The sequence below is a fragment of the Hippopotamus amphibius genome, chromosome 8 (genome assembly GCF_030028045.1).
Source record: "Hippopotamus amphibius kiboko isolate mHipAmp2 chromosome 8, mHipAmp2.hap2, whole genome shotgun sequence".
NCBI classification, from domain to species: domain Eukaryota; kingdom Metazoa; phylum Chordata; class Mammalia; order Artiodactyla; family Hippopotamidae; genus Hippopotamus; species Hippopotamus amphibius.
This window is the reverse complement of record NC_080193.1, coordinates 112,747,907-112,772,130: the sequence shown is the minus strand read 5'-3', so window position 1 is coordinate 112,772,130 and position 24,224 is coordinate 112,747,907. Positions and strand designations below refer to the sequence as shown.

At 43.5% G+C, this 24,224-nt stretch overlaps 1 protein-coding gene across 2 annotated transcripts; it reads right to left on the bottom strand.

The window, feature by feature from the left end:
* Positions 1-724: 724 nt before the first annotated feature.
* On the bottom strand, positions 725-24,224 carry NEMP2 (nuclear envelope integral membrane protein 2). Of its 2 annotated transcripts, none has more exons than XM_057746785.1 (9): positions 23,994-24,224; positions 15,314-15,429; positions 10,910-11,141; positions 10,700-10,772; positions 9,546-9,639; positions 8,622-8,736; positions 6,745-6,970; positions 3,698-3,874; positions 725-2,972 (listed from the first exon to the last, which is right to left on the bottom strand). In XM_057746785.1, exons 1-9 carry the CDS (start codon positions 24,100-24,102, stop codon positions 2,831-2,833), a joined length of 1,284 nt encoding a protein of 427 aa, XP_057602768.1. In that variant the 5' UTR covers positions 24,103-24,224; the 3' UTR covers positions 725-2,830. The 2 variants fall into 2 exon arrangements, with proteins under 2 accessions (XP_057602768.1, XP_057602769.1); XM_057746786.1 differs by lacking the exon at positions 23,994-24,224 and adding an exon at positions 16,685-16,735.

The window sequence follows — 24,224 nt, the reverse complement described above, 5'->3', positions numbered from 1 at the left end:
ACTGGAGAAAAGACAGTCTCTTTCACAAATAGTGTTGGGAAAGCTGGACAGCCACAATGAGAATTAGAACATTCCCTCATACCATATACAAAAATAAACTCAAAATGGTTAAAAGACCTACATGTAAGGCATGAAACCACAAAACTGAGTTACACTCCTCTGTAATTCAACCATAAGTATTATTGGCAAACTATACAACTAATTCACAAAGCATTTTTTTGTAATATGTAAAATGCATTTTAAATCTTTAAAAAATAACATTGAATGATATGATTGTTTAAGCACAGCCACCTACACTACATCTCACCCGCATGTTCTGGTGTCAAATACTCCACCTTCCTAACAACAGTGAGCTTCTGTGAGGCACCTCGTGGAAGCACTAACACAACAAAGGCTCTGTTGTGCTCCAGAACTGCACACCTACTGGGGAGTCAGGCACAGAGCCAACTGTCAACCACCTGTGAAGGCTACAGCCATTTTACTGAATGGTCATTTAGATAGTTTAAAGGCCTTTAATTAAAAAAAAAAAAAAAGGTGTGGGGAGGGGGGTAGAGATGGACAGACAGACAGAAGGGAAGAAGGGAAGGAGAGAAAACAGATCTCTTTGAGGAGCTGTCATACATATCGCTTGATGGGGACTAGACTTGTGATCAGTGCTATAACAAACCCCAACTCAAATGAACGCAACAGAAATACACTCAATATATCACAAGTAATGCTTTTAATTACTTAGCTTCTCACAGCACCTACATAACAGAAACTGACAAATCCACAGTTTACTCCAAAAATAAACATGAAAAACAATATCCCCAAAGACTGATTTTCTCCTCCTTTAGCTATTTTTATCACAATAAAAACAGCTACACTGAGGTTGCTGGCCCACCAGGATCTGCTTCTTTCTATTGTCAGCACCTGTTCACCCTGGCCAATGTGAGGCCCAGGAGCCATCTTGGCTGGGATGCCCCCTGGGAAGGCCAGCAGGCTGCATGCGTTACGCACACACACAACTTGTAGTACACACACTGCCTCTTGGTGAGCATGACCATGAACACATCTGACATGTACGTTTATAAAACAGCACCAATAAATAGAATTCCAAAAAAATAAAAATTATAGATTTACACTGTAACTAAAATGCTGTTAAAACGGTCTACACTTATAAAAGTCACCGTCTTCATAAATCTGAATGGAATATACTTTGATTTTTTTTTTATATCAAAGTCTATGTGAAAGCACAGATTAAATTTAGTGCATTTCACAAAAATAGCAAAGTTCCTGATATTAAAAAGGTGTCTGGCAAAAATAGAGACCTGTAAAACACGGACACACTGTTTCAAAGAGGAAATATCATTTGGAAATTAATCTAAAAAATTCCAAATAGGCAGCCACACTTATTCAGCAATTTAGAAAAACTCTTACTAAATTTGGCTCAGGAAAGCAGTGCCCAAATGATCCGTATGTCCCTCCTCTATAATCCTTTTAGAAAAGGGAGATTCCTCATTCTTTATGCTGCTTCTCTTTCTGGCCCCACCACAGCAAAAGGGCCTGCATTTGATTCTTAAAGAGAATCAACTTAGCAACATCCTAACCCTTAGATTGCTTTGCCATGTTCAGATCTGTTCTCAGATTTATGTTTTGGCCTCTTTTCGTCAGGGTCAAAGCTCACAGTCCCTCATTTCACTCTGGAGTCTAATATCATGAATCAAGAAAAAAAGATTCATTCTCTTTAAGAAAGATCACAAATCTGTTTTGTAGGAATTTGTTATAAACATATATAATTAAACAGGTTTTTAAAATAGGCCAGTCAACTTGAAGTTAAATGCCTTCAATTTTGACATACAAAAAAATATAAAAAGTAATTCTAACTTCTAATTTTTATATATATCTATGAAATTCTTATCAAAATTTAAAATATAACCTTAGAAAATGTTTCTCTTTATTGCAGTTATCAAACAGTTGGCTATTATTAAAAAGTAAAAACATAAGTCACCAATATCGTGAGACCCAAGGCTGTGGAGAGATGGCCCCTCATCTTGCTTCTAAAGGTCTCTTCCACCTGAGTCACAGGAAACAGTAGGGCTGGAAGTCTAGTCCCAGGGCTGCCTCTAAAAAGCTCTGTGGTCTTGGACAAGTTATTTAACCTTCCCAAACTTCCATTCCTCCACCATCAGCATTTTCTAAACATGTGTTCTGAGGAATATTAATCTCATGAAAAAGGGTTCCGTTGTCAAATTAAGTCAGAGACTGCTGCATACAATTTCTCCTCTTTTAGGAGATCCACAATGTGTATTAGCATTATTAAAGGCTCTGAGAAGTTCTGCAGTACATTTGTGTAATCGTGTATCTTAGTTGACCTCAGGATCCCTTTACCTACTAACACTTATTAGCATCCTGTGGACTACACTTTGGGAAATACTGGTTCAGCACATCTCAGGTCTCTTCCAGCACATACGTTGATAACACGCAGGAAGAGCAATGCAGAGTCTTTTGACACAGTTTCTGGAGATTGAGAGGATTTAATGCCCCGGAGTTGACAAGGCACCTACTCACATTAATTGGTCCCTTTAAGATCAACATGGTTCCCTTGTTCCTAATGAAAGTCTTCATTCAAGGAAGTGGTAATGGCCGTCACAGAATCTTGGTGGCCACCTACAGTACAATACACAGAACTGGCCAAGGAGGATCAGTTATCTTCAATACAGTTTAGTTTTCCTTTCCAGTGTGACTTGATTTTTCTCCACAGCAGATACTTCTGCCACTGTTCCCCAGGACGCTCTGCCAACCTTTAATGGAATCCCTGCCCCTACCCACTTCCTTGTCCAGAATGAAGTCAATGTGCAGGCAGACCGTCAGGAATCCTCGGGTTAAAGAGCTGCTCTTCCAAGAAGACACCCCCGAGGCCATATTGTTCTTCATGCAGCCTAATTTCTTCAGGTGACAAGTGGCTTCCTCCAAGAACAAAGTCTGCAAACCTAGTAAGGGTTTGTTTTAAATAAAGTTAATGTTACCACAGAAAGGCTTATTTGGAAGATAACATGTTCCCTGGCTGCTTATCCCCATTATTTAAATTTGACTTTGCATCAATAGAGGATGGCATTTGCACAGTGGGTGTAAAACAGGAATGGCTTATGTGATCCTTCTTCAGACATTCAGGGAATGGATCGAGAAGTAGGCAGACTTAGAAGCACCCGGTTTTGCCAAATATACCCACTCCTGCTTTCTAATTCCCTCTTTCTCTCTTTCTTATTAAAGGTATTTTTTATTCATTATTTTAGGGTCAATACTTTCCCCCGTCAATCTTTGAGGACACCATCGTTTGGACAAAGCTATGAAGAAGGGAAAGCAGTAGGGGAAAGACATTGGGGCAAGGACGTCTTGGTGAACTTTTACAAATGACTTTCCGCCCCCCTAGGATGAGAAGCAGGTGACACATCCCATTCCATCTCCCTTCTCCTATGAGTTATCTTTATGGCGTTCCCTATAAAACATATCGGATCAACATCTATTCTGACACCGGCAGTTCTACGGGGTGAGGCAGAGCAAGCACTGAAGCAGAACCCGCTCTGACAGCTTCCACGTCACCTGTTACCCAGGCAAGTCGCCTGTTTCTAGCCTAAAGTATCTGATCCAAACCATCATGTTATTTTCACGATAACTCCAACCCAAGCTGTGGTGTGGGCAGTTGAGTGGGGCTTACTTTTTAGGCGCCTGGAGCCTGGAAACGGCCAGCCAGGATGGGAAGCCGGGGCTGCGGCAGGCCTGGCGCAGCTCCTCTAGGGCGCCGGTCGTTGTGACATCCACTTGTTCCCTGTATTCGTCTTCGGTGAGAAACTTAACCACCAGCTTTTCTGATGTAAACCATTTCTTCATTTTCCTAAAAGAGGCGGCATTTGGTTGCTAGATTCCTGGCCATATTTGATCGCTCAATTCAACTTAAGGTTTATAAAAATACATTTCTGAGATAGTAACGGTAACAATTCTTAACTTCCTCTATATCACAGTTAATTTCCTCTATTGTTATTATGACTGAGGTTTATAGAATGTGTAGTTTGGGTCTAACAATACATTGCCCCTCTTTCTGGACCATCCGAAATAATGTCCTACGGCGTCTGAGGATCAATTTCTGATAGAGATGTTAATTGAATTTTTCTTCCTCGGTGACTTCAAATCAGAAAATTAAAAGTCTGGCTTCTTTATGCTGGCCCTGCTGATTGTCTTAGCAGCAAGCCTTTGAGATGTCCTTTTACGGAGACCTAGCAGAAATCACTTGCCACTCAGTCTAAACAGAGAAGCCAGGAAGATTTGTGGGATATCGCCTCCATCTAGTGGTGGTGATTCTGACTCATCTTAGAGGAAGTAAACACTGTAAAAGGGCTGTGTACATACTGTAATTTATAATAATTCTTCCTTTGCTACAGAATGAGGGGCTCATGATTGGATTTTTTTCCAACCAAAAAAGTCCTAAAGGGAAGAATCTCATAAAAATGGGAATGATGAAAAGGTTTTAACATATGTTATATTTATCAATGAGTTAAAAAAAATGTTTTTAGGTGGTTTAAAATTTAACCAGAGATCCCCAAATATAAATAAGCATCAGCACTACCAGGAGGTGTTTTAAACATATATTTTCTTGAGGTTTGGGATGTGAAAAATCTTTAAACTTTTATTGATTGTCTGGTAGTTGAAGAGCTGGATTAGGGAACCACCGACATTGTTTCCTTCTCCTTTTCTGAATACCTAGGCTGTCTCCCTAGAGGAAAACTCCTGGGCTCTGAGCAGAAGACTGGGACACAGCCCTGACGTTGAGGTTTACCCAGTGTGTGAACTGGGGCCATTCCGTCACAGCAAAATTCCTCACCAGCAAAATGAAAAGTTGAGGAAGTCACAATACCTTTCGATCATTATGTTCCTGTTAAGAGAACGCACAGCAAATGCACGAAAGGATCACTCTGTGCAGGTGACAGAACACACTTTGCTCTCGGCAGGGCAGTGGATGTTTAAAGGGAAAGTGGAAGGATTTCACTCTTGGGTTCCTCAGGCCACAAGCCTGGCAAAGGACCAGAGGCCTGAGGATGGCAGAGGGACCTCTGAGAACCCCAGTCACCATCTGCCTCTGAGACAGGTCAGAGGGAAGCAGTCAGCATCAGTCCCTCTGACCTTGCGGCCTTTCAGCTTCGCCATCGCCCTCTGCAGAGGGGCCCTGCACTGTTGCTGGTGCATTTCAACCCTGTGACGTCATCACACATGCAGTCATCAGATCCGGGAGCTATCAGTTACCCCAGAATCTCCTTCCTCACAGCCAAGTTTATCTCGTAAATATTTATTAACTCTCTCTTCCAGCCTTGATCTCACTGCCTACTCCAGGCCCTCATCACCTCTTGCCTGGACCACTGAGATGTCTGACGACAGGTGTCCTGCCCTGGAACCTCCCCGTAACCTCCACCCTCTGTGCCACTAGACAGATGGGCCCCATCCCACCACCTGATGAATGTTCATGGTCTCAGCTTTGATTTTGGCTTGTTGAATGTATTCTTACTTTCACATTAGTTGCCAACATTTAAAAATTGTAAGAATTTACATTCTAATCCACATTCCCCCTTTTCTAGGCAACCAGAAGATCTGGCAAGGCAAGCTCATAATCCCACATGACAACAGTCCGTTCAAACTGAGTGTAACTGATGCCTTTTCAATGAGGCAACGTTGTGGAATTTCACAGTCCTCACCACTGCCTTCCCTCTGCTCAGAATCATTTACTCAGTACCTTCTGGGGCCCCAGGCATTTGATTTCTAACTCCTGTCTAGGCAGCAGTCAGAGAGCACTGACTAAAATGCAGACCGGTCAGCTGCCCCCACAGTGTATAGGATCAGATGAGATTCTCCAGCACAGCCTGCGATGCCTCTGTGACCTGGCCGACACCCACCTTGCTTGCTGGCCTTGTGATGGTACCAAACTGGGCTTTCTCCCCGTCAGGAAGGCCCTTCCTACATTTATTCATCAGGCTGTTTTGATTCACTGAGATTCAGCCCAGCAACATCTCCTCCGGGAACTCTCCTGAACTTTTTCTACACGCCATAGTTCCTGGGCAAGCCTACTTTAACACTTCAGAGCTGCGGCAACGTACGCCTACATCTCAACAAGTGCATCTCAAGGGCAGGACCATCTCCTTCACCTGTGTACCTGACACGAAAACAGGTGCTCAGGCTCCCTGACTGAGGACATCATAAAGCTGTGACAACAGAAGCGATCTCATCTTTCTTTCTGTACTTTGAAAAGGCTTAAGCCTTACCTTAAAACCTAAGAAAAAAAGAAAGTCCTGATTATATGAATCATAACTTTCAATCCTTTGTGAGTCATTCCTGTTCCCTCTTATCTCATAAGCACAACAAATACCCTAAAAGCAGTCTTGGGCTCTAAAGAAAGGAAATGCAGAATGAAAGTAGAAATTTTAGGTGACCTTGAGCCCAAGTAATTTTGCCACTGATTTTAGTGAATTCTGGGTGAGCTGTCATTACCTAGTCATTGGTGGTGCACCTCTGAAAGATTAACAACAGCTGGCAACGGAGATGGGACCAGATGCTTATGTTCTTTAACCCCCTCCTGCCCCCAATCAGAGGGAGATCTCCAGATGAAGTAAAGTTAATTGTGAGATTAAATATGACGTGTCCAAGAAATTCCCCCAAAGAATAAATAAAGCCAGAGCTCAAAATGTCAAATTTATGATGAAAAAAAAAAAAGATACGCACCGCCTCACATAAGCGAGCGCTCTCAATGGGTAGCGCAGGTTCCTGGATGACAGGATGAGGAGCACCGCTGTGTAAGCGAACTGAGGCTCGGCCACACCAGCGTAGACCAGGAGCAGGGAGAGGAGCCGCAGCGTCCACGCCAGGAGGGCCACGCTCCTCTCTTCCACAAGAGGCCCGTGCTTGTAACAAACAGTAAAGCTGAGACACCCAACTATCAAGACGTAGCCTGTAAAAGCAGAAGAATATAAAATAATACAACACAGAACTGAAAAGTTATGGGAAAACCCCCGGCAGAGCCGTGACGTAGAGCTAAGAATATACCAGAAAACCTTCATTTTTGTTTTCTTTTTTCCAGTGAAGTTGAAAAATGCATTTAGGGCTAGTTATTCTTTCCGTGTGAGATACTAGGCTGACTTTTGTAATATTAAGGATGTATAATAATAAATTATTGTAATATGAATATGTAAGTATACCTGTTTTCTGTTCCAGAGTCCTAGATGGCAAATGTTACCGCAGTTGCTTTGGTCAGGAATAAGCCTCACTGTATGTCACAGTCTGCTACAAAAATTATTTTTAATTTTAATTTTCTAGTCACTAAATGAAAACATTACTTTACAGTGCAGGGATCGGGCTGTCACCCTTGCAATCCAGTGCTCAGTTTCTGTATTACTAGAAGAGGGACAATGAGATATTCTGTGGTACCTCCTGCTGTGATCCAATGTCAAGTGCACATTGCCTCATGTATTTTGCCAAATGCTTCATTTGTATGTAAGTAAGCCTCAAGACCTAATTTCCAGCTTATAAAAAATACAGAGAGAGAAGCAAATTAAATTACACCACAAAGGAATAATCAGAGAAATCCAGAAAGTGGGACATTCTATAGGATGACTAACTTGGTCTCTTCAGCATATCACTGTGATGGGAAAACAAAACAAACAAACAAACAAAAACAAAAAACCTATTATAGATTAAAAGAGACTTACAGGACACAACAGATGCAAAATGTGATTCTGGACCATGTCCTACCTTATACAAAACAAGCATCAAGGATGTTTAGGAAATCTGAACATGGCCTGGATAATAGATAATTTTATGTAACTATTAACTTTTTTAGGTTTAATAGTTATAGAGGAAAATGCTCTGGCCTTGTAGAGATGCTTAGTGAAGTATTTAAGGAAACATACCATAATAGCAATAATTTACTTTGAAAATACTTTAGCATAAAAAGAAAAATGGGCTAAAACCATAAAATCTTCAAGTGAAATAAAAAATTAATTGCTTTTGTTTTGGGTGGGTGGACTTATGTGAGAAATTTGGCACTATGAGGTAAGAATAAAACTGATTCTCCCGTTCTCTATTATTTCCCAAATAAAACACTTTAAAAAGTTGGGGGTTTTTGGTTTGTTTGTTTCTTAAAATAACATCAAACAAGAAGAACAAGTGTCTCTGTTTCTGAAAAGTCAAGTTTTCATCAGTCATTTATATGTAGGATTTCTCACCTTTCATCCTGAATGAGTTAAGAAAAAGAAATAAAGAGCCACATTTTAGAGAAATTTTTTCATTACAATTTAGATGTGGTTAGAACTTAACCACAACTCAAAAGCATATGCAGTCAAAAAGGGCAAATGCTTTTTTGCTCTTTTGGTCATTAGTATAGAAAACTAGGAAGGATATCAGAGAAATAGCCTAAAACGAGAACTAATGAACTGAAATCACCAACTATGGGAATAAAATAAAATATTATTTTTAACCATTCTTCTCCTTAGTTCAAAATGAAAATTTGGATGCTAGAGAGAAACATTGTATCAAAAGAAGGCCCCTGGCTGTGCTTCTCAGCTTTACCAATAACAGACCATATTTTTTGAAGTTTTACCTACCTAATATATATGTTCTGTTTTCATACCACAGCCACTTCAGATCTTCCGTCAGTTGCCACACAACATAAACTGAAGCAAACCAACAACCAACCATTAGAGCCCAAAAGGTGCTATACTGTGTGTGGAAGAAAATAAATGACACAGTTTTTGCTTCATTCACTCTCATAAAAATAGAAGTAAAAAATAAACCCTCTGTATTCAAAATGTCTATATCAAACTGCACTGAAGTCAATTCAAGATACTTTTCTTGAGTCTCGTTAAAGGTATGGTCCAGGCACCAGCAGCTTCGATGTCACCTGGGAGCTTGCTGGAATGCAGACTCTCAGGCCCACTGCCGACTCCTGAATCAGAGTCTGCATTTCAACAGGTGACTTGCATGTACGTTACAGCTGGAGAAGCATTCTTCTAAAGAATAAATTTATCTCCGAATAATGCTGGTGTTGCCAGCTTTCATCAGAGTAACTACAACATTAGCATCATGAACGAATCTATATGTATCCTCAACTGAGTGCAGGGCATTCTCTTACTGAAGGTGTCCTGGGGGACTAATAATGATGAGGAAATTCTTAGATGTAGCAATGCTCTTACTCAAGGCCCCGATGGTTTTAGCATCATGACATTCCTCAGCTATGCCAAGAGAAATTTTCACTCAGCACAGAGTGAGCCCCATCACTCATGAGAGAAATGTATTATCTAGAAAATAAAAGGATTTCAAAAAAAGTATAGTCAAAACTTAATACTTAAGCCTACACATAGTAACAAATAAAAATGGAATCTCTTGGAAAAGATACAATTTAAGCCAGTTTATACAATGTAGAAATAGGGTTTGAATTAAGAACTGTCATAACAAACATGAATTAATTTTAATCAATTTTTCATGTTTATGATTTTCATTTTTTATTCATTTGTACAAGGTATACCTACCTTAGGAATGAACTTTTTCACTAGCAACAGGACAAAGACTAATGTCATTAGAATACCTAGCACAGTCCCCGAGGAGTAAAAGAAAACAGGGCTTCTGTCAAGACAAGCAGATAAAAACCATTTAAATGCCAAGTCGCAATTTCAGTATTAGAAACATGTTTAACTTGACAGAAGTCATAAAGAATACTAAGAAGAAAAACTCAGATGACAACTTCAATTACATCGTCTACTCTTAAAAAATGAAATGTCTACTTGAAATTTATGGTAAATAACTTGCCACTAACTCAAAACAGAATGTCTGAGTTATCATCTGTGTTTAGAATCTGGTCCAATTATTGGAGCACCTATTACGTAGCAGGCACTTGTCTGAGAGCTTTCCATGCACTCACAACAGCCCTGTGAAACAGCTATCCATGTCTAAATTTTACATGGGGGGAAACTAAGGCACCAAGAAGTTAAAGACTTTCCCAAGTCAGTATCTGCCTGTTGGAGGATTCAAGCTTGCAGCCCAGCTACTCTGAGTCCAAGCTTTACTTTTCAGGCTATGTAAGCAATATCCAATTTATTAAGACCATGGAGGACATTAAACACACTTTCTTAAGCCATAAGGAAAAGCTCAAAAATTAACAATGTCCAGAATAGCAAGTTAAGAAGTAAAATATTATCGGAAAGAAATTCCTTTTTCACCAGATGTTGTAAGAAACAAAGTATGGGGACAACATGTGAAATTTAACCTTCTGTATCAGAGCCACAAATCTAGGAGGCGGTACAAATGTAAGCGGAAGGCATGGGCCATCAGAAAGCCCGAGTATAAATTTCAGCCCTGACAAGACTAACCATGTGATGATGGATGCTGGTTTTCCCACCTATAAAATGAGAACAATAATCCAGAGCACACATAGTTGTTGAGAATCAAATCAATTAAAATAATGTATATTGATACGTAACACAAAATAACGCATGTGAAAGCACTCTGTAACCAGTATGTACCACACTATATTGGTTTTAAAAGCTTTCAAACACTATCTTCAGACCTATCATTTGCAAAATCTAAAGCAAGAACTACAAACTAGTTTGAAAATATTTAGCACAGGGTCAAAAATGTCCTACTCTTTTTGATTCACAACATTAAGAAAGTAAAAATGAATACTTACCGACTCAAGGTCTCTGCATAAAAGAAGAGGAAAATGCCCACCACAAACACAAGGAAGAGTTTGAAATCCACGACTGGAGCAAAAAAGACAGACACACAACAAACAAAGATTTTCTGTCAATGTAGTGCTAGTGAAAAAAATTCAATTTATTGAAATGTCACTCCAGAAAAACTGAATCCAGAAAATCAAGCATAATAAAAGCAGACTTACTCTTTCGATTCACACTTATTGTATAGATGAATATCTTCCTGGCAGGCTTCACAGAGAAGCACACAGTCTCCCCATATGGATTGATGGTTATGGTTATATCATTAGATTCCTTTGGTGTCCAAAAGTTATGAATCACACATTTGATAACAGATAGAATGGTTTCTGGATACTGGCAATTATATCTTTCTGTGGTATATACAATACTGAGCTGGCCTGAACTGGTAATTTTTACCTACAAAACAAGAACAAATTCACAAACACAGAAGTTAAAACTTCTTATAAGCTTCTTAAAATCACCAGCAAAGGAGTAAAGAGAGCCCAAAACTGGTTGAGTAAAGAACATTCAGATGTACTTGGTGATGTTCTGATCCCAGGGATAGACCCAGAGATCTCTGTTTAGTTAACACACACTGGAGCACAGACACTTTGAAAGCGGATGTTTCTTCCCCTGAGTTGTGGTTGATTTAACTCTGTCTTCCAGAAGATTACTGTGGCCAAGGGACATGTGAAAATGGATGAGATAGAAAATAATAGGTAGCAAACTATTTGGTTATAAACTTAATGAGAATAGGGTTTATATCTCTACCATTTCTACCATGACTGAGAAAAAGCATTTCTATCTTACAGATCAGCTGCGCATAGGTAATTCAGGCTTCTCTCACCATGCCCTCTGAAGAAGGACCAGAACCCAACCCTAAGTCCTACTCAAGTCTCACAGCAAAGAACCATCTACAATGCCAAGCGGATGACAACAGCCCAGGGATCGATGAAGGACAATTCTGCTGCCGCCTTTTTCCCTCTCGATTTCTCTTCTTTGTCCAAGGATAGGGCAAGCCTGAACAGGGGAGAGAGAACCCCAGCTCTGAATCCGAGGCATCAGTGACAGCACCCACTATCTGTCTACCTACACCCCAATTCCCTTGGACTTTAGCTCCTGGCTCACTGATGCTCTCTCTCCAATACTATTTCCTGTCATATGTCTCTGGAATTAAATACACACAATATACACACCAAATGCCTGTCCTCTTGGTTCCTTGAACTCCTCCCCTCTAGTGCTCTTGTCCTCCACCTACCTCAGCTAATCATGCCCACACGCTGGATTTTGTCAGTCCCAAACACAGGCTGCATGAAATGCATCCCACTAGCTGACCACCACCTCCTGTCTTTCCAGTGTGTCTCCCTTAACACCCCAACCCCAGCAAGCATTGACCCCACCATGGATCAAGCCTCTTTCCTCTGCTCCTTGATGTCCTCAGCACCATCTTTTCCAGCTAAGTTCCATGGCCAATTATTATAAAGCATTCCTTTATATGTACCCTTAACTTGTTTGTGCCCACTCACTTGCAAAATTCAACCATCCACCTTTCCACTTTTGCATTTACACCACCGATCATGCTGGAAGAACTCTCAGCGCTCTCACTTCAAACCCGTGTCTGTGCACCTGAAGTGGGACCGGAAGGCTGCAGGCAATCATACCATACATTCCTATCCAGTCGCTCTTCTACTGTCTTCAGCGATGACCTCACAGCTTCTCCTTCCTCCATACCCCAACGACTCCTCCCCTCTCTCTCCTGACTGATGATCCTTCCTACTTTAGTGAGAACAGAAGAAATCAGAAGAGAACCTGGGCAGGCTCCTATCCCCATATCCACCCACCTGTCAAGGCATATGCTCTGCTCCTGGCCTCTGCACTTCCGGAGGAAGTTTCTGCCACAGAGGAGATTTACATGCTCCATTCTAAAGGCAAGCCGCCAACCTGTGCACTGGGTCCGAACCACCTTTGCTACTCAAGGACATCCCACCAGTACTTCTTCCCACTCTATTAGACCATTCCTATCAGCTTACAAACATTTTGGTGTTTCTCCCATTTAAAGAAAAACACACAAAAAATTCTATTGACTCCATTTTGCCCTCCGGCTATCACCCCTTTTCCTCACTTCCCACTGCAATAAAATTCTTCTACAGTCTCCTTCCTTGTCCCGGTTTCTTTCTTTAGCCACTTCAATCAGGCTTTCATTCCCAATAGGCTGCCCCGGACAAGGTCACCAGTGGCCTCCATGTTGCTAAACCAAATGGTCAATTCATTCCTAGTCATCCGCTCTGATCCATCAGCAGCGCCTGGCACTGCTGGGCACTCCCTCCACGTTGTCACACTTCCAGGGGCTCCCTGGGCACCTCCTTCACTTGTTGCTCCTTCTCTCTCACTCCTCTGCCGGCCCCTTCCTCCTCCCTGACCTCTTAGTATCAGACTGACCCAGGCTCAATCATTGGTCCTCTCCTCTTCTCCATCTAAACTCACTCCTTAGCCTTATGGCTTTAAGCACCACCTATAAATACCCATCACAGATTACTCTGCAAAAAGAAACACAGGAAAGATATACCAGGAACTAACAAGATGGATTACCTACATAGGCTGGGTGGGAACTGGTTAGAGGGATGAGGGAGAGTGACACTTCCCTGAGAACACCTTTGGGTAGTTTTGACTTTTGAGCCATATTAATATTCTACACACTAAAAAATAATGATGATAAAATCAACCAGGATGAGGAAAAATTCTGAAATGGAAACAAATAAAAACAAATGTATTTCAAATGGATAATACAACCACATTGAAGGGGGATGGGTGGGAATGAATTAACCCAAGTAACTTTTGAGCGCAGTATTTAGACTGTAACCCCCAAACTAAAGATAAAACGCACTGTAAACAAATACTGAGCTCTTGATACTAGGTTTGTTTTCCACAATGGTGTGGCTTAGCAACGTTGAAACTACCCTGGGACTAGGCAAATGAATCAGTATATTGAGGATAACGGGAATCAGGTTTCTCACAGTCAGAGAGAGTGGAAAGGAGAAAGACTAGAGTGAACCCAGTGGTATGGGAGAGATCAGAATTCATGGTTTTTGACAGACAGAGAGACAGACATAGATAGACAGAAAGAAAGAAGAAAGGAAGGAAGGAAGGAAGAAACAGCTACGTGCACAGCTGTGTGTGTATGTGTGTGAATATACACACATGACCATGATATCCCGGTAGTAATGAACATACCTAGTACTGAACGCTCCTGGGGAAAATGCATGACTCCAGAGCTGTGGCTGAGAAATTGCAGGATAAGCCTGGGAACATCTTGTTTACCAGAAGGTAAAGAAGTGCTCAAATAACGATAGGCACACGTTAAAGGACACAGCAGCTAGTTCAAAGGGATTCCTACTGGCCAAATCCAGGACAATTTGAATATCAAAATAAATAGTAAAAGTAATGAACTGTAGTCCAGTGAATGAATTGGCAATCCATGCGACTATATGAATATAAATCAACCGGGGAGGTAAAACTCTTGCTAACAGAAGGATGCCAACGAACGCAGAAGGAAGAGTGGAATCAGAAAACCACCGTTTGATAAACACAGTGATGGTAATCGATTCAGGCAAGCATCATCAGCGGACAATAAAACCAGGGGGTAAAAGTGTGATGAGGGATGGTCTCAAATTATCCCCTCAAAATATGCATTCATTACAGAGGTGAAAACAGTCACGTTACAGTGCTAGAACTGTAAACCGACAGATACCACCTTCACCAAGTGACCAAAGTGGTGTAAACGACGGGTAACGGGACAAAGCAACACCCTGTGCCGCCTGATAACGGGGATGTCCTAGCTCTTCCCTCGGCCGAGAACACTCTTTCCTCAGACACCCTGGTGGGGAACGCACACCACCGAAATCTTACTCAAATGACGTCTTTTCAGTGAGAACTACCCTGAGCACTCTTTTCGATACTGCAACTTGCCCCCCCGCCTCATTCCTCTTATCTTACTGCACACTTTCTTTTTTCATAGCACTTACTGGTTTTACAGTTCTCTTCTCTTCTACGTTTATGGCTAACCCCACTCTACCCCCACCCCCATTCCTGAGAGTGTAAGCATCACAGGAGCAGAATCGATTTTGTTCACTGATGGATCCTAAGAACCTAGAATAATTCCTGGCACTTAATAGGTGCTTCATAAATACTCATTAAATGCTGAATGAAGGAAAATGCTAGGCTATTGAGAGTAGCTACTATCTTGACCATACCTGGGATCAGAGGCAACTTCGGAATTTCTATATAGAGGGGTTTGAGATAGCAATTATTTTGGAAAGCAGGCGAGAGGTTGTCCTGAGCCATGTCTAAACAGCAAGCACACTGCACTCCCTCAGGCAGTATATTTATTTGGAGTGGCTGCAGAAGGGCTGATGAAGAGCATGGAGAGCTGACGTCCCCTCCCACGCCCGTCCCCTTGCTACTGTGTGTGATCCCCCAGGCAGCTTCCATACTGATACACAGCTCTGTGTCATACAAAAGCTACCTCTACTCTTGAACGAGTACCTTTTCACTCCCTGTTCCTAAGTCATAATTTTAAAGTAGGCTCTTACCTGCACAGTTGACCATATATACTTCCATTTCACTTGGGAATTTTGATTGTAGCAGTAACAGTCTGACTGAGAAGTTTTAATTAAATCCATTTCCTTCAAAGCTTTACATCTTAGAACTGAGAAATGGAAAAGAGAATATATTTCCTAAGTATGTAATTGCTCAAAATCTCATCTTCTTTCTTTTTTATTCACAGGGTTAATGACAGCTCTTTTTATAGTCTACGGCCAATAAATTCTTCTACATGGTAATTATAGTCCTTTAGTCTTTCCAGCCTAGTAGGAGACAGACAAAAAGAGTACAGTCTCGTATCAATACTCTTAAGGCAGATGGAGGGACTGTAAGAGCACAGAGAACAGGCACGTCTTCAGTCTTGAAGCAGAGGGCAAGGATTGCGAGAGGCTTCCCAGAAAGGAGGAAATGTGAGGGGAGCCCTGAAGCAGAGCTGGAGGCCACAAGACAGAAGTAAGGGGTGGCGGTGACAAGTGTGTACAGAACCACGGAGATGAGAGGGAAATCATGGAAGCGGTTCAGCCACTCACGAGGACGGAGTGTAGGGAATACACACGGACGTTCCAACACCTGCAGCTGGAAAGCTAAGCCGTGGTTACTATTACACCAAGGAGTGTGGACTTCACGTCAAAAGCGGAGCACTGAAGAATTTTAGGTAAGTATCAAAGTCTCATCGGGAAACTGTTGACATTCCAAACGGTTTTAACTGAGACGAGTTCAGTGAAGACGTAGGCAGTGTTACGGCATTAACAGCGAGGAACCGTGAGGTTCCCAGGCACCAACAAGAGCAGAAAGCCTTCAACACCCCCGGGCCTGGGATGACGAAGGGGGGACGCGTTGTCACTGGAGCTACTGGAGCTGAGGGGGCAGCAGTCTGAGGGGATGCAAACCCTGCCAGAAGTTCAGGGGGAGCTCGCTCCTGCCCTCCCGTCAGCGCCCCTCATTGGCCAAACCCAGCGGGAAGCCCGAAGGCAAAGAAGCCCACAGAGGCCAGCTTCCAGGCACGGAGCAGGCGAGGGCAGGGCAGGGGATGGATGTGCCGGAGCAAACAGAGAACACAGCGGTGTCTTAGCAAGAGCATTCTGTGAATAAGCCAAGCAAAATGCTAAAGGGGGAGAAGACCGAAAGCAGAACCGTGGGGGTTCCCGAAGCCGTCTAAACAAGAAACAAACTAGGTAGGAAGGAGAAAGAACAGGTGAAAGAGCACCTAGGAAGTGGAATCAAAAGACCTAGAGATTCAGAGGTGACCTGACGGTTCTGGAGAGCGGGGAGGGGGTGAGGCCCTTTACCCACACAAGGAACACCAGAGAAGATGCAAGCTTGTGCAGGGAAAAGGGGGATGAGTTCCGTTTTGGACGTACTGAGTTGTGGTTGGTGGGACTTGGTGAAGATGGATAGGTCTGAAGCACAGGAATTTGGCTGGAAACAGATATAGTATCCATGTGTGTGTGTTCTGTGTAATACAAACAAAATATATAATATATAGCATGTAATATAAAATACAATGTAATGAGAGAGACAGAGTGAGCGAGAGACAGACAGGGAGGGCGGAGACAGGTGCTGCATTGCAGATGGTAACTGTAGTAAATGCCACAAGAAAATGACAAAGGAACGGGGTTCATCTTATTCTGCGGCTGCTGCTGTATTTGAATTTAAAATGAAGTGAGATAAAAGTCACAGATACTTCTGGACCCAGGATAGGGTATAACCACATCTGTCAGATATGAAATAGCAACAGGGAATGTTTATGGGCACAAACAGAAATGGGCCTTACGCCCAACCCCCGACTCCTCTAAGGAGAGTGTGATCCCCTGTTTCTCCAGAAAAACCTGAAATGAAGCTAGAACAACCTGCTACACCAAAGTTGGGGAAGGATTGGGTAATCAGTAATAACTAGTCCACAATTACATCCATCTAGGGAATAACACTAAATAAGCCCAGGTAGGTCCGGGTCCTGCCTAGAGACATCCTTAGCATGAAGCTGGAGAAAAGTGAAGCTACAGACACTGTGAATGCCCATCATCTCTGAAAATACAACTGCATAAAAGTCAGGGTTTCACAGGGTCACTGCATCCTCGTGTGACTTCCCTGCTTCGTGGGAAACCACTGTGACCCTCCAGTGTGACCCTGTGAAGCCATTTAATATTTACTCTTTGATTAATGTGATACATGTTTTTAAATATACCACAAAATTTGCAAAGTTTGAGAGTCTGAGATGCAAATATAAGAATATAGGTTAAAAGGCAGATCTCAAATAGGCATGAGGAGGAAGCTCTAGAGGCTCTCTTTTAAATACAGGATACAAAAATTAAAAGTACATTGTTGCATGGTCTGTTTATACACAAGGGGAAAAGGAGAATGCAGAACAGTGTTACCAACACACAAAGCAGCAGATGCTGAGGAGCCTTCTTGGGTATACCTGAGTTGCAAGTGACTCCTGGCCACGGGCCACACAGGGGAGAGGACCCTGCCGGGACACCAAGGGGCTGCAGCTGGCTGTACAAAAAATGAATGTGCAAGGAGGCAGTGTGGATCCTGGAAGAGCCTGAGCAACTGCGATGAGAACACACCATGCACAACAAAAGTCCTGAGCTAGTGAGCAGCAGGGGCAGCTCTGGACGCACCCTCCGGTATCCTACGTTCTGCCTCCTGCAGCCCCCCGTGGGCTCTCTGAGCAGGAACAGGGTGAAATTGGGCAGCTAGAGTTGCGAACCTTATGCTGGGAGTCCCCAGTGAAAGAGGCGATTCCTACCTATCGCTGGGAAGGGAGTGCACCCTGAGGCAGAGGGGCAGGTGAAGAGCGTGAGGTCTATGGGCTGAAGACCCCAGCAGCCCAGACCACTATGAGAACATTAACTGCAGCCCGTTCTTTCTTCAGGGTCACTCCTAACACCATACGTGCGCTCACTGCAGGGGCTTTTCTTGTGGTCCTTCCAGGGTCCCTCCTTGCATCCCCTCTTAGAGAGCGTTCCACTACTTCAAGGAATGAATCAATTTCCGTAAGTACGTGAACTACCCTGTGGTTAGCGGTCTGAGGAAAAACCCTTTGGAGCCTGAGCTTTGCAAACAAACGCTGCCTTTCAGTGAGGGGTTGTTTTTTTTTTTCCATTTTGGTCCTAATACTGTCTCCTAAATCATTTGACATCTGTAACTCTTCAGATAAGAACAAGATGACACAATCTGGGTATAGTGCAATAGCTTGAATTTAGGAATAAAAGCCTCTCTGTTGTCCAGGCCGCAGTCTTCTTGCACTTGGATTCCTGTAAGGTACTTCTAGCTGGTCTGCTTCCAGAATCGCCCCTACGATTCTCCCCGACAGCCTGTCCTCTAATCAGCACATGGACCTTTTAGAAACATCAACCAGAGCACATCATTTACCTGCTCAAAGCTCTCCAATGACTTCTCATGGCACCCATAATAAAACCCACCGTCCCTTCCTAGGACCCCGGTACCTCTGTCCTTTCCACCTGCTTGGCCTCTCCAGCCACACCAACTGTCCTGTCCTCAGGATGCTGAGCTGCCCCTGCCCTAAGCTTTCCTACATGCTGTTTCCTCCCCTTGCAACCCACTTGCCCCAGATCTTGGCAGAGCTTGCTCCTTCCGATAGATAATACATGCATTTGCTCAAAATTCACCTTCTCAGGAAGGCTTCTCTGACCCCACTGTCTGAAATGGCACAACCCAGCCCCTTTCACCCACCCTCCTCTTCCTCTGCTGCATTCTCTTCATATTACATATGTATTTTTTAATTTATACTCTCTCTCCATGAAGTTACGGACACAGCATGTTCGTTACTAGATCCGCAGCATGTAAATATTTGTCTTTTATGTGTATGCTGTAATTCGAGAAGATTGGTGGGTTATTTGGGGATGTGTAGCCGACCCACTGAAAGCCTGGCCAATCTTTGTAAGAGCCTGGCCAGTGCCAGCACCATAAAAGGGGGTGCTGGTCTTGCCCTTGAAGCAACCTGATGTGGTCACCTGTCCAGCCTGGGGCACTGCCATCACCCAGAGAACCTGCAGGCTACACCTTCCCCCTTACCCCACCCCATCATCAACGTACCCTTAGCTAGAGGGTGGAGAGCTGTAACCATTCATATCCCTTGGGCTGGGAACCCTCTTCTCTCCTCATCAGGTAGAGGAGGGCAGGGGGAATCAGGAAGTGGCAATCAGCTTGTTTTTGCTGCACTCTGTATGGTACATCAGTGTACCGCGTGTAAGGACCTCCCAGTTAGAAGGAAAGAACTTGCTCGGATTTTACCTTGGTCTTTAACCAGATTAAGGAAAGCAGAGATAGAGGCAGGTCACCCTGATTCCTGGCACCTACAGAAACACTACTAAAAGCATGTTGCAAACAGTGTCTCCCTTGGAATTCTCCAGAGCGACCTCTGGCTTTTGAGGTGAAACTGATGTTGAATTCACACAATACATGAGACATTATAGAAAGGGGTGAACAAATTTCGTGGTCTCCTCTAGCTGCCCTCACTGTTACCACCTGTCTCCTGAGATGACTGCATCTCAATCAACCCACACAAGAATTCCTAATTATCTGAGGAACTAGAAACTCAGAGCCACAAGAAACCACAACCCTGGCTCCAACTGAGTTCACGGGACTCCTAATCCACGGGCTAGTTGAACCAGCATTGAGACAGTGACACTGACTAGTCAAGATTCTCATCAGAGCTGGCCTACTGCCTTCCTAGAGGGAACCAGATTTTTTAATCTTAGATTGTTTATAAAGGTTATGTCGTTCCTAGGCCTCTCCTCCCTTCAGTAATTTTCTTCTAGAGACATTTCATTATTCAGTTTCTACTTCCTCTATCTCCACCTGACAGTGGGACACAGAAACTGTAGTCAGCCTGACTGCCTAGGTGAACTCTTTCACCTGTTCATGCCCTGACACTGAAGGCTAGGAAGGGGCTGGCAGGTCTGCAGACATCACTTACTCACGCAGCCTCCGTCTTTGCCAGTTCATTCAGCCAGGACTGGAACTTCCTGGTGGTAGATCTGCGCAAATCCCCATATATCACAATATCAATAACATCCCCTCACAAGGCAATCCAGAAAACAAAAGGGAATCTCTAGGGATTCAGAAAAATGTAATACTAATCATTCATTTGATTAGAAGAGACCACCACCTGCCTAGAAGGGCAACTGCTTCCCCCTGGAGCTGACATATGTCTTGTGCCCAGAGGGTGCGCCCATAACCTAGGTATTCACTTCCTCAAGCCTGATTTAGGTCAGGAGAAGGGCCTGCAGGTGTGGGCCATCCCAGCCCTGCCGCCTTCCCCAAACCCCGAGGAGCACGTGCAGGACCAACCCGCAGGCATTCCTCACTGTGGCTACCCCAGCAAAGCCCCGGCCCCAGCACGGCTCTCCGTAACTACCTGCAGTCCTCCACAGGCTCTCTTGAACCTTTCAAGAGAACAGTGTATTTCTGGACAGTTGTGCCCAAACTACTATGACAAGGCGCAATCCTTTATATCAGGGGTCCCCAAATCCCTGGGCCGCGAACTGGGCTGCACAGGAGGTGAGCAGCAAGGGAGCAAACGAAGGAAACTTCATCTGCCCGTCTGCCGCTCCCTGCAGCTCGCATTCCTGCCTGAACCCCCCCAACCCCCCACCCCGTCCGTGGAAAAATTGTCTTTGACGAAACCAGTCCCTGGTGCCCAAAAGGCTGGGGACTGCTGCTTACATTACCAAAGGATTTGAGTAAGGGTTACCTTTACCACTGAGATCCCTTACTTCATTTAAAATACCACTCAATTTGAAAATATTCTATTAATCTAATGAGAGGACTACATATCATATATAAAAAAAAGAGCTGTACATCACTTGCTTTAACTGAAATTAAATTTAAAATTACTCTCTTGTACTACTTTTGTCATTTATTAGTTTTCCTAAATGTATAAGGATATAATTAAGTTAAAGAGTTTAGTCATAAACTAAACTTACCTTTTATTTTAAGGTAAAAATATTCAGCCAAAACTTCAGAAAAGGGCAGGTAGTACTTAAACTTACTTAGAGAATATGCTAAAAATAAAAAGCACAAACACTCTTCAAATCTTAGCAGATCTTAAACAATCTCCAACATAAAAATATTTCATCAATGTTCCTTCTGAAAATTTAACCTTACATGGCCCTTATGGGAAAAAATAACTTCAGATGAAATTATAACAGAATAATAAAATCACTTGTTAAATTAGACTGCCACTTTCTCCATCTGGCCTATATAACTGCTTTCCTTTTGGGATAATGAAAGGCAGGGAGAATAGTTAAAACAAAAAGCAACAAACCTTAACTCCTGAGAGTTCAAGGGAGGATTTTTCTTGGTATTATTTTGTAAATTAAAATTAATTAGCATGTAGTATCAAAGTTACAAAGGAACTTCTCTATTAACCCCAGTTGTTTTTCTAACCTGGCTTGAATATGAATCTTGATTTTCATTTTTCCAAGAATGTGCATAGAGAATGAAACTGAAACTATCACACGCTAATGCACACTCAGGTCTGAATTTAACTTCAAGTATTGATTTTCTTCTCCACAGATGAATTTGAAAGCTGTGGTTTCAAATGGCCTACTGCTATGGTTCATTCTTGGGCCTGAACTTCATCTCAGGACACCACATGGTTTCTAGGGACCTCACCCACTGGTTGCAAACTATGGGTGACTCTTGGCTTGAAGTTTCTCTTCCTCTCAGCCAAACAACTTTCTGCTCCTCCTGTATCAACTGCCTCTGATCTTCCACCAAATAGGAAGCCAGAAAGATAGCTTCAGTCTGGATGTTCTCCATTCCATGGAAGGGTGTGTGTGTATTGAAGACAGAATTTTACGAACAGGAAGCATCATCTAATCCAAGCCTTTCATGTTATAGTTGGGCCCTATTTTTTGAAAAGGAAGTACCAGCTGTTTGATTTCAGGGTTCCTCATAAAACCGGAGACTTTTAGAGCAGCAATCGTTCTCAGACCCAGTCTAGTCCAGAGGTTCCAACACCAGAAGTGTCACTGGCACACCACAGTATCCAGGATGTTTCACAGTGTGAGTTGTAAAGCCCATCTGGAAGGGCAAGTGTTGCTATAAGGCTACAGAAGTTGCCATTTTTCTCAGCTCTGGGCTAGAATTTTATCAGCTCAGTGGGCATCCTGCATGTCTCAGGCAGAACAGAAGCATTTATGTATGATTTGATTAACAAAATAAAGAAGCTGACACTGTTAACACTAAATGTGGTAATATAAAAACCTGAAAAACAGTGGGTTCATTGAGGCAAATAAAAGGTAAGGAAAATATTGGAGAACATTAAGTAATAGAACGTCTTCATTTTACTGATGAGAAAACTGATGAGAAAACTACGGCCCATAAAGATCACGTGCCTGGACCAAGGTAATTCTACAAATGGGTGGCTGAATGTAATGACTAACTAGAAATCACGGATTGGGATGCTGGTCCAGGGCTACTCACAATTTTCTGGCTTCCGCCATGCTCAGAAACCCTCCTTCTTAGATCTGTGATTTATTTTTTCATCAGCACATACTGGTTACCTCTCTTACTACCAAGCCTTTGCTCCCTCTTCTGTAAAACGGGTATATAAATGGTACCTACCCCATAGGGCTACTATGGGTATTAAATAAGATAATGCAGTTAAAGCACTTCTAACACTGCCTAGCACATAGTAAACACTCAACAAGTGTCAGTTCAATGAAAACTGGTATAGAATAGTCCCCCAAGGCGTACCTCACTGTGAGTCCAAGGAGCTGGCAGCTCCAGCTGAATCTGATAATTGCCTTCACCCTTAGACAAACAATCTTGATTTTACTGGAGGGGAGCAGTTGTGCCCAGATAAAAGACCACACTTCATTGCCTCCCTTGCAACCAAAGGTGGGCAATAAGATGAAAAGAAGTTAGTGGACAGTGATTCCAGGAAATCGTTTAAACGCTTTAATGGGGGAAAATAATGAAATAGAAAAGTTAAGCTCATAGCAAATTAGTAGCAGTTCTGGAGTTAGAACTCCTGCCTTGCCCTGAGCCAGGCTCTTGAGAGCACTCCACAGATAGCTCATAACAACATGAATAGCTACCATTTCTTGTTTCCTTTGTACCACGCGTTGTGCACACGTTAAACATCACAATAATCCTGTGAAATATTATTATCCGTGTTGCACGTGTGACCAGCAGCACGACTCACTCAAGGTCACAGAGCTTGTAAGGACAGCGGACTTTCAGTTCAATTCTAAAGCCAAAGCTTTTACCTTCCCTAGTCTTGAGTCCAAAGCTGTAGCTAGAGAAATAATATTTCCAGCCTAAGCTGATGTATACAAATGCCCTGTGCTGAAAGTCGGGAGACTAGGATCATCTGTAACAGCGACTGTGTGTCCTTGGACAAGTCAAAACGTCTCTGGGCTTTGGTTGCTTCTGTAAAAAGAGGGAACTGGGCCAGAATGAACTCTGCAGTTGCTGCTAATCCTAAAATCACAGTGTCCGAGTGCCAGCAGAGACGAGGAAAGCCCAAGCAGGCGGGAAGGGAGGCCGCGCCCGCGCAGGGAACCTTAAGCCGGGCAGGGAACCGCCCCCGGCCGTCCGCGCCCCGCAGCCCGGCGGGGAGAGCGGGGAAGGGGGAGGTGGGGCGTGGAGCCGAGCAGCGTGTGCGCGCCCGTCCCCCGCGCCCGCGGTTACCTGACAACGTCGCCGCCTCCTCCTCCTCCCGGCGCACCGCACCCGCGGGCAGCAGGGCAAGGGGCGGCAGCCAGAGCAGCAGCCAGCGCGCGCCCGGGGGCGGCCGCATCCCGCCAGGGGGCCCGCTCCGGGCGGCGCGGCGGCGGCCCGAGCCCGGGGTGGGGGGAGGGGGGGCCCGCTCGGCCCAGAGCAGCGGAAATGGCCGCGGCCCCGAAGGTGCCCGGGGGGCGG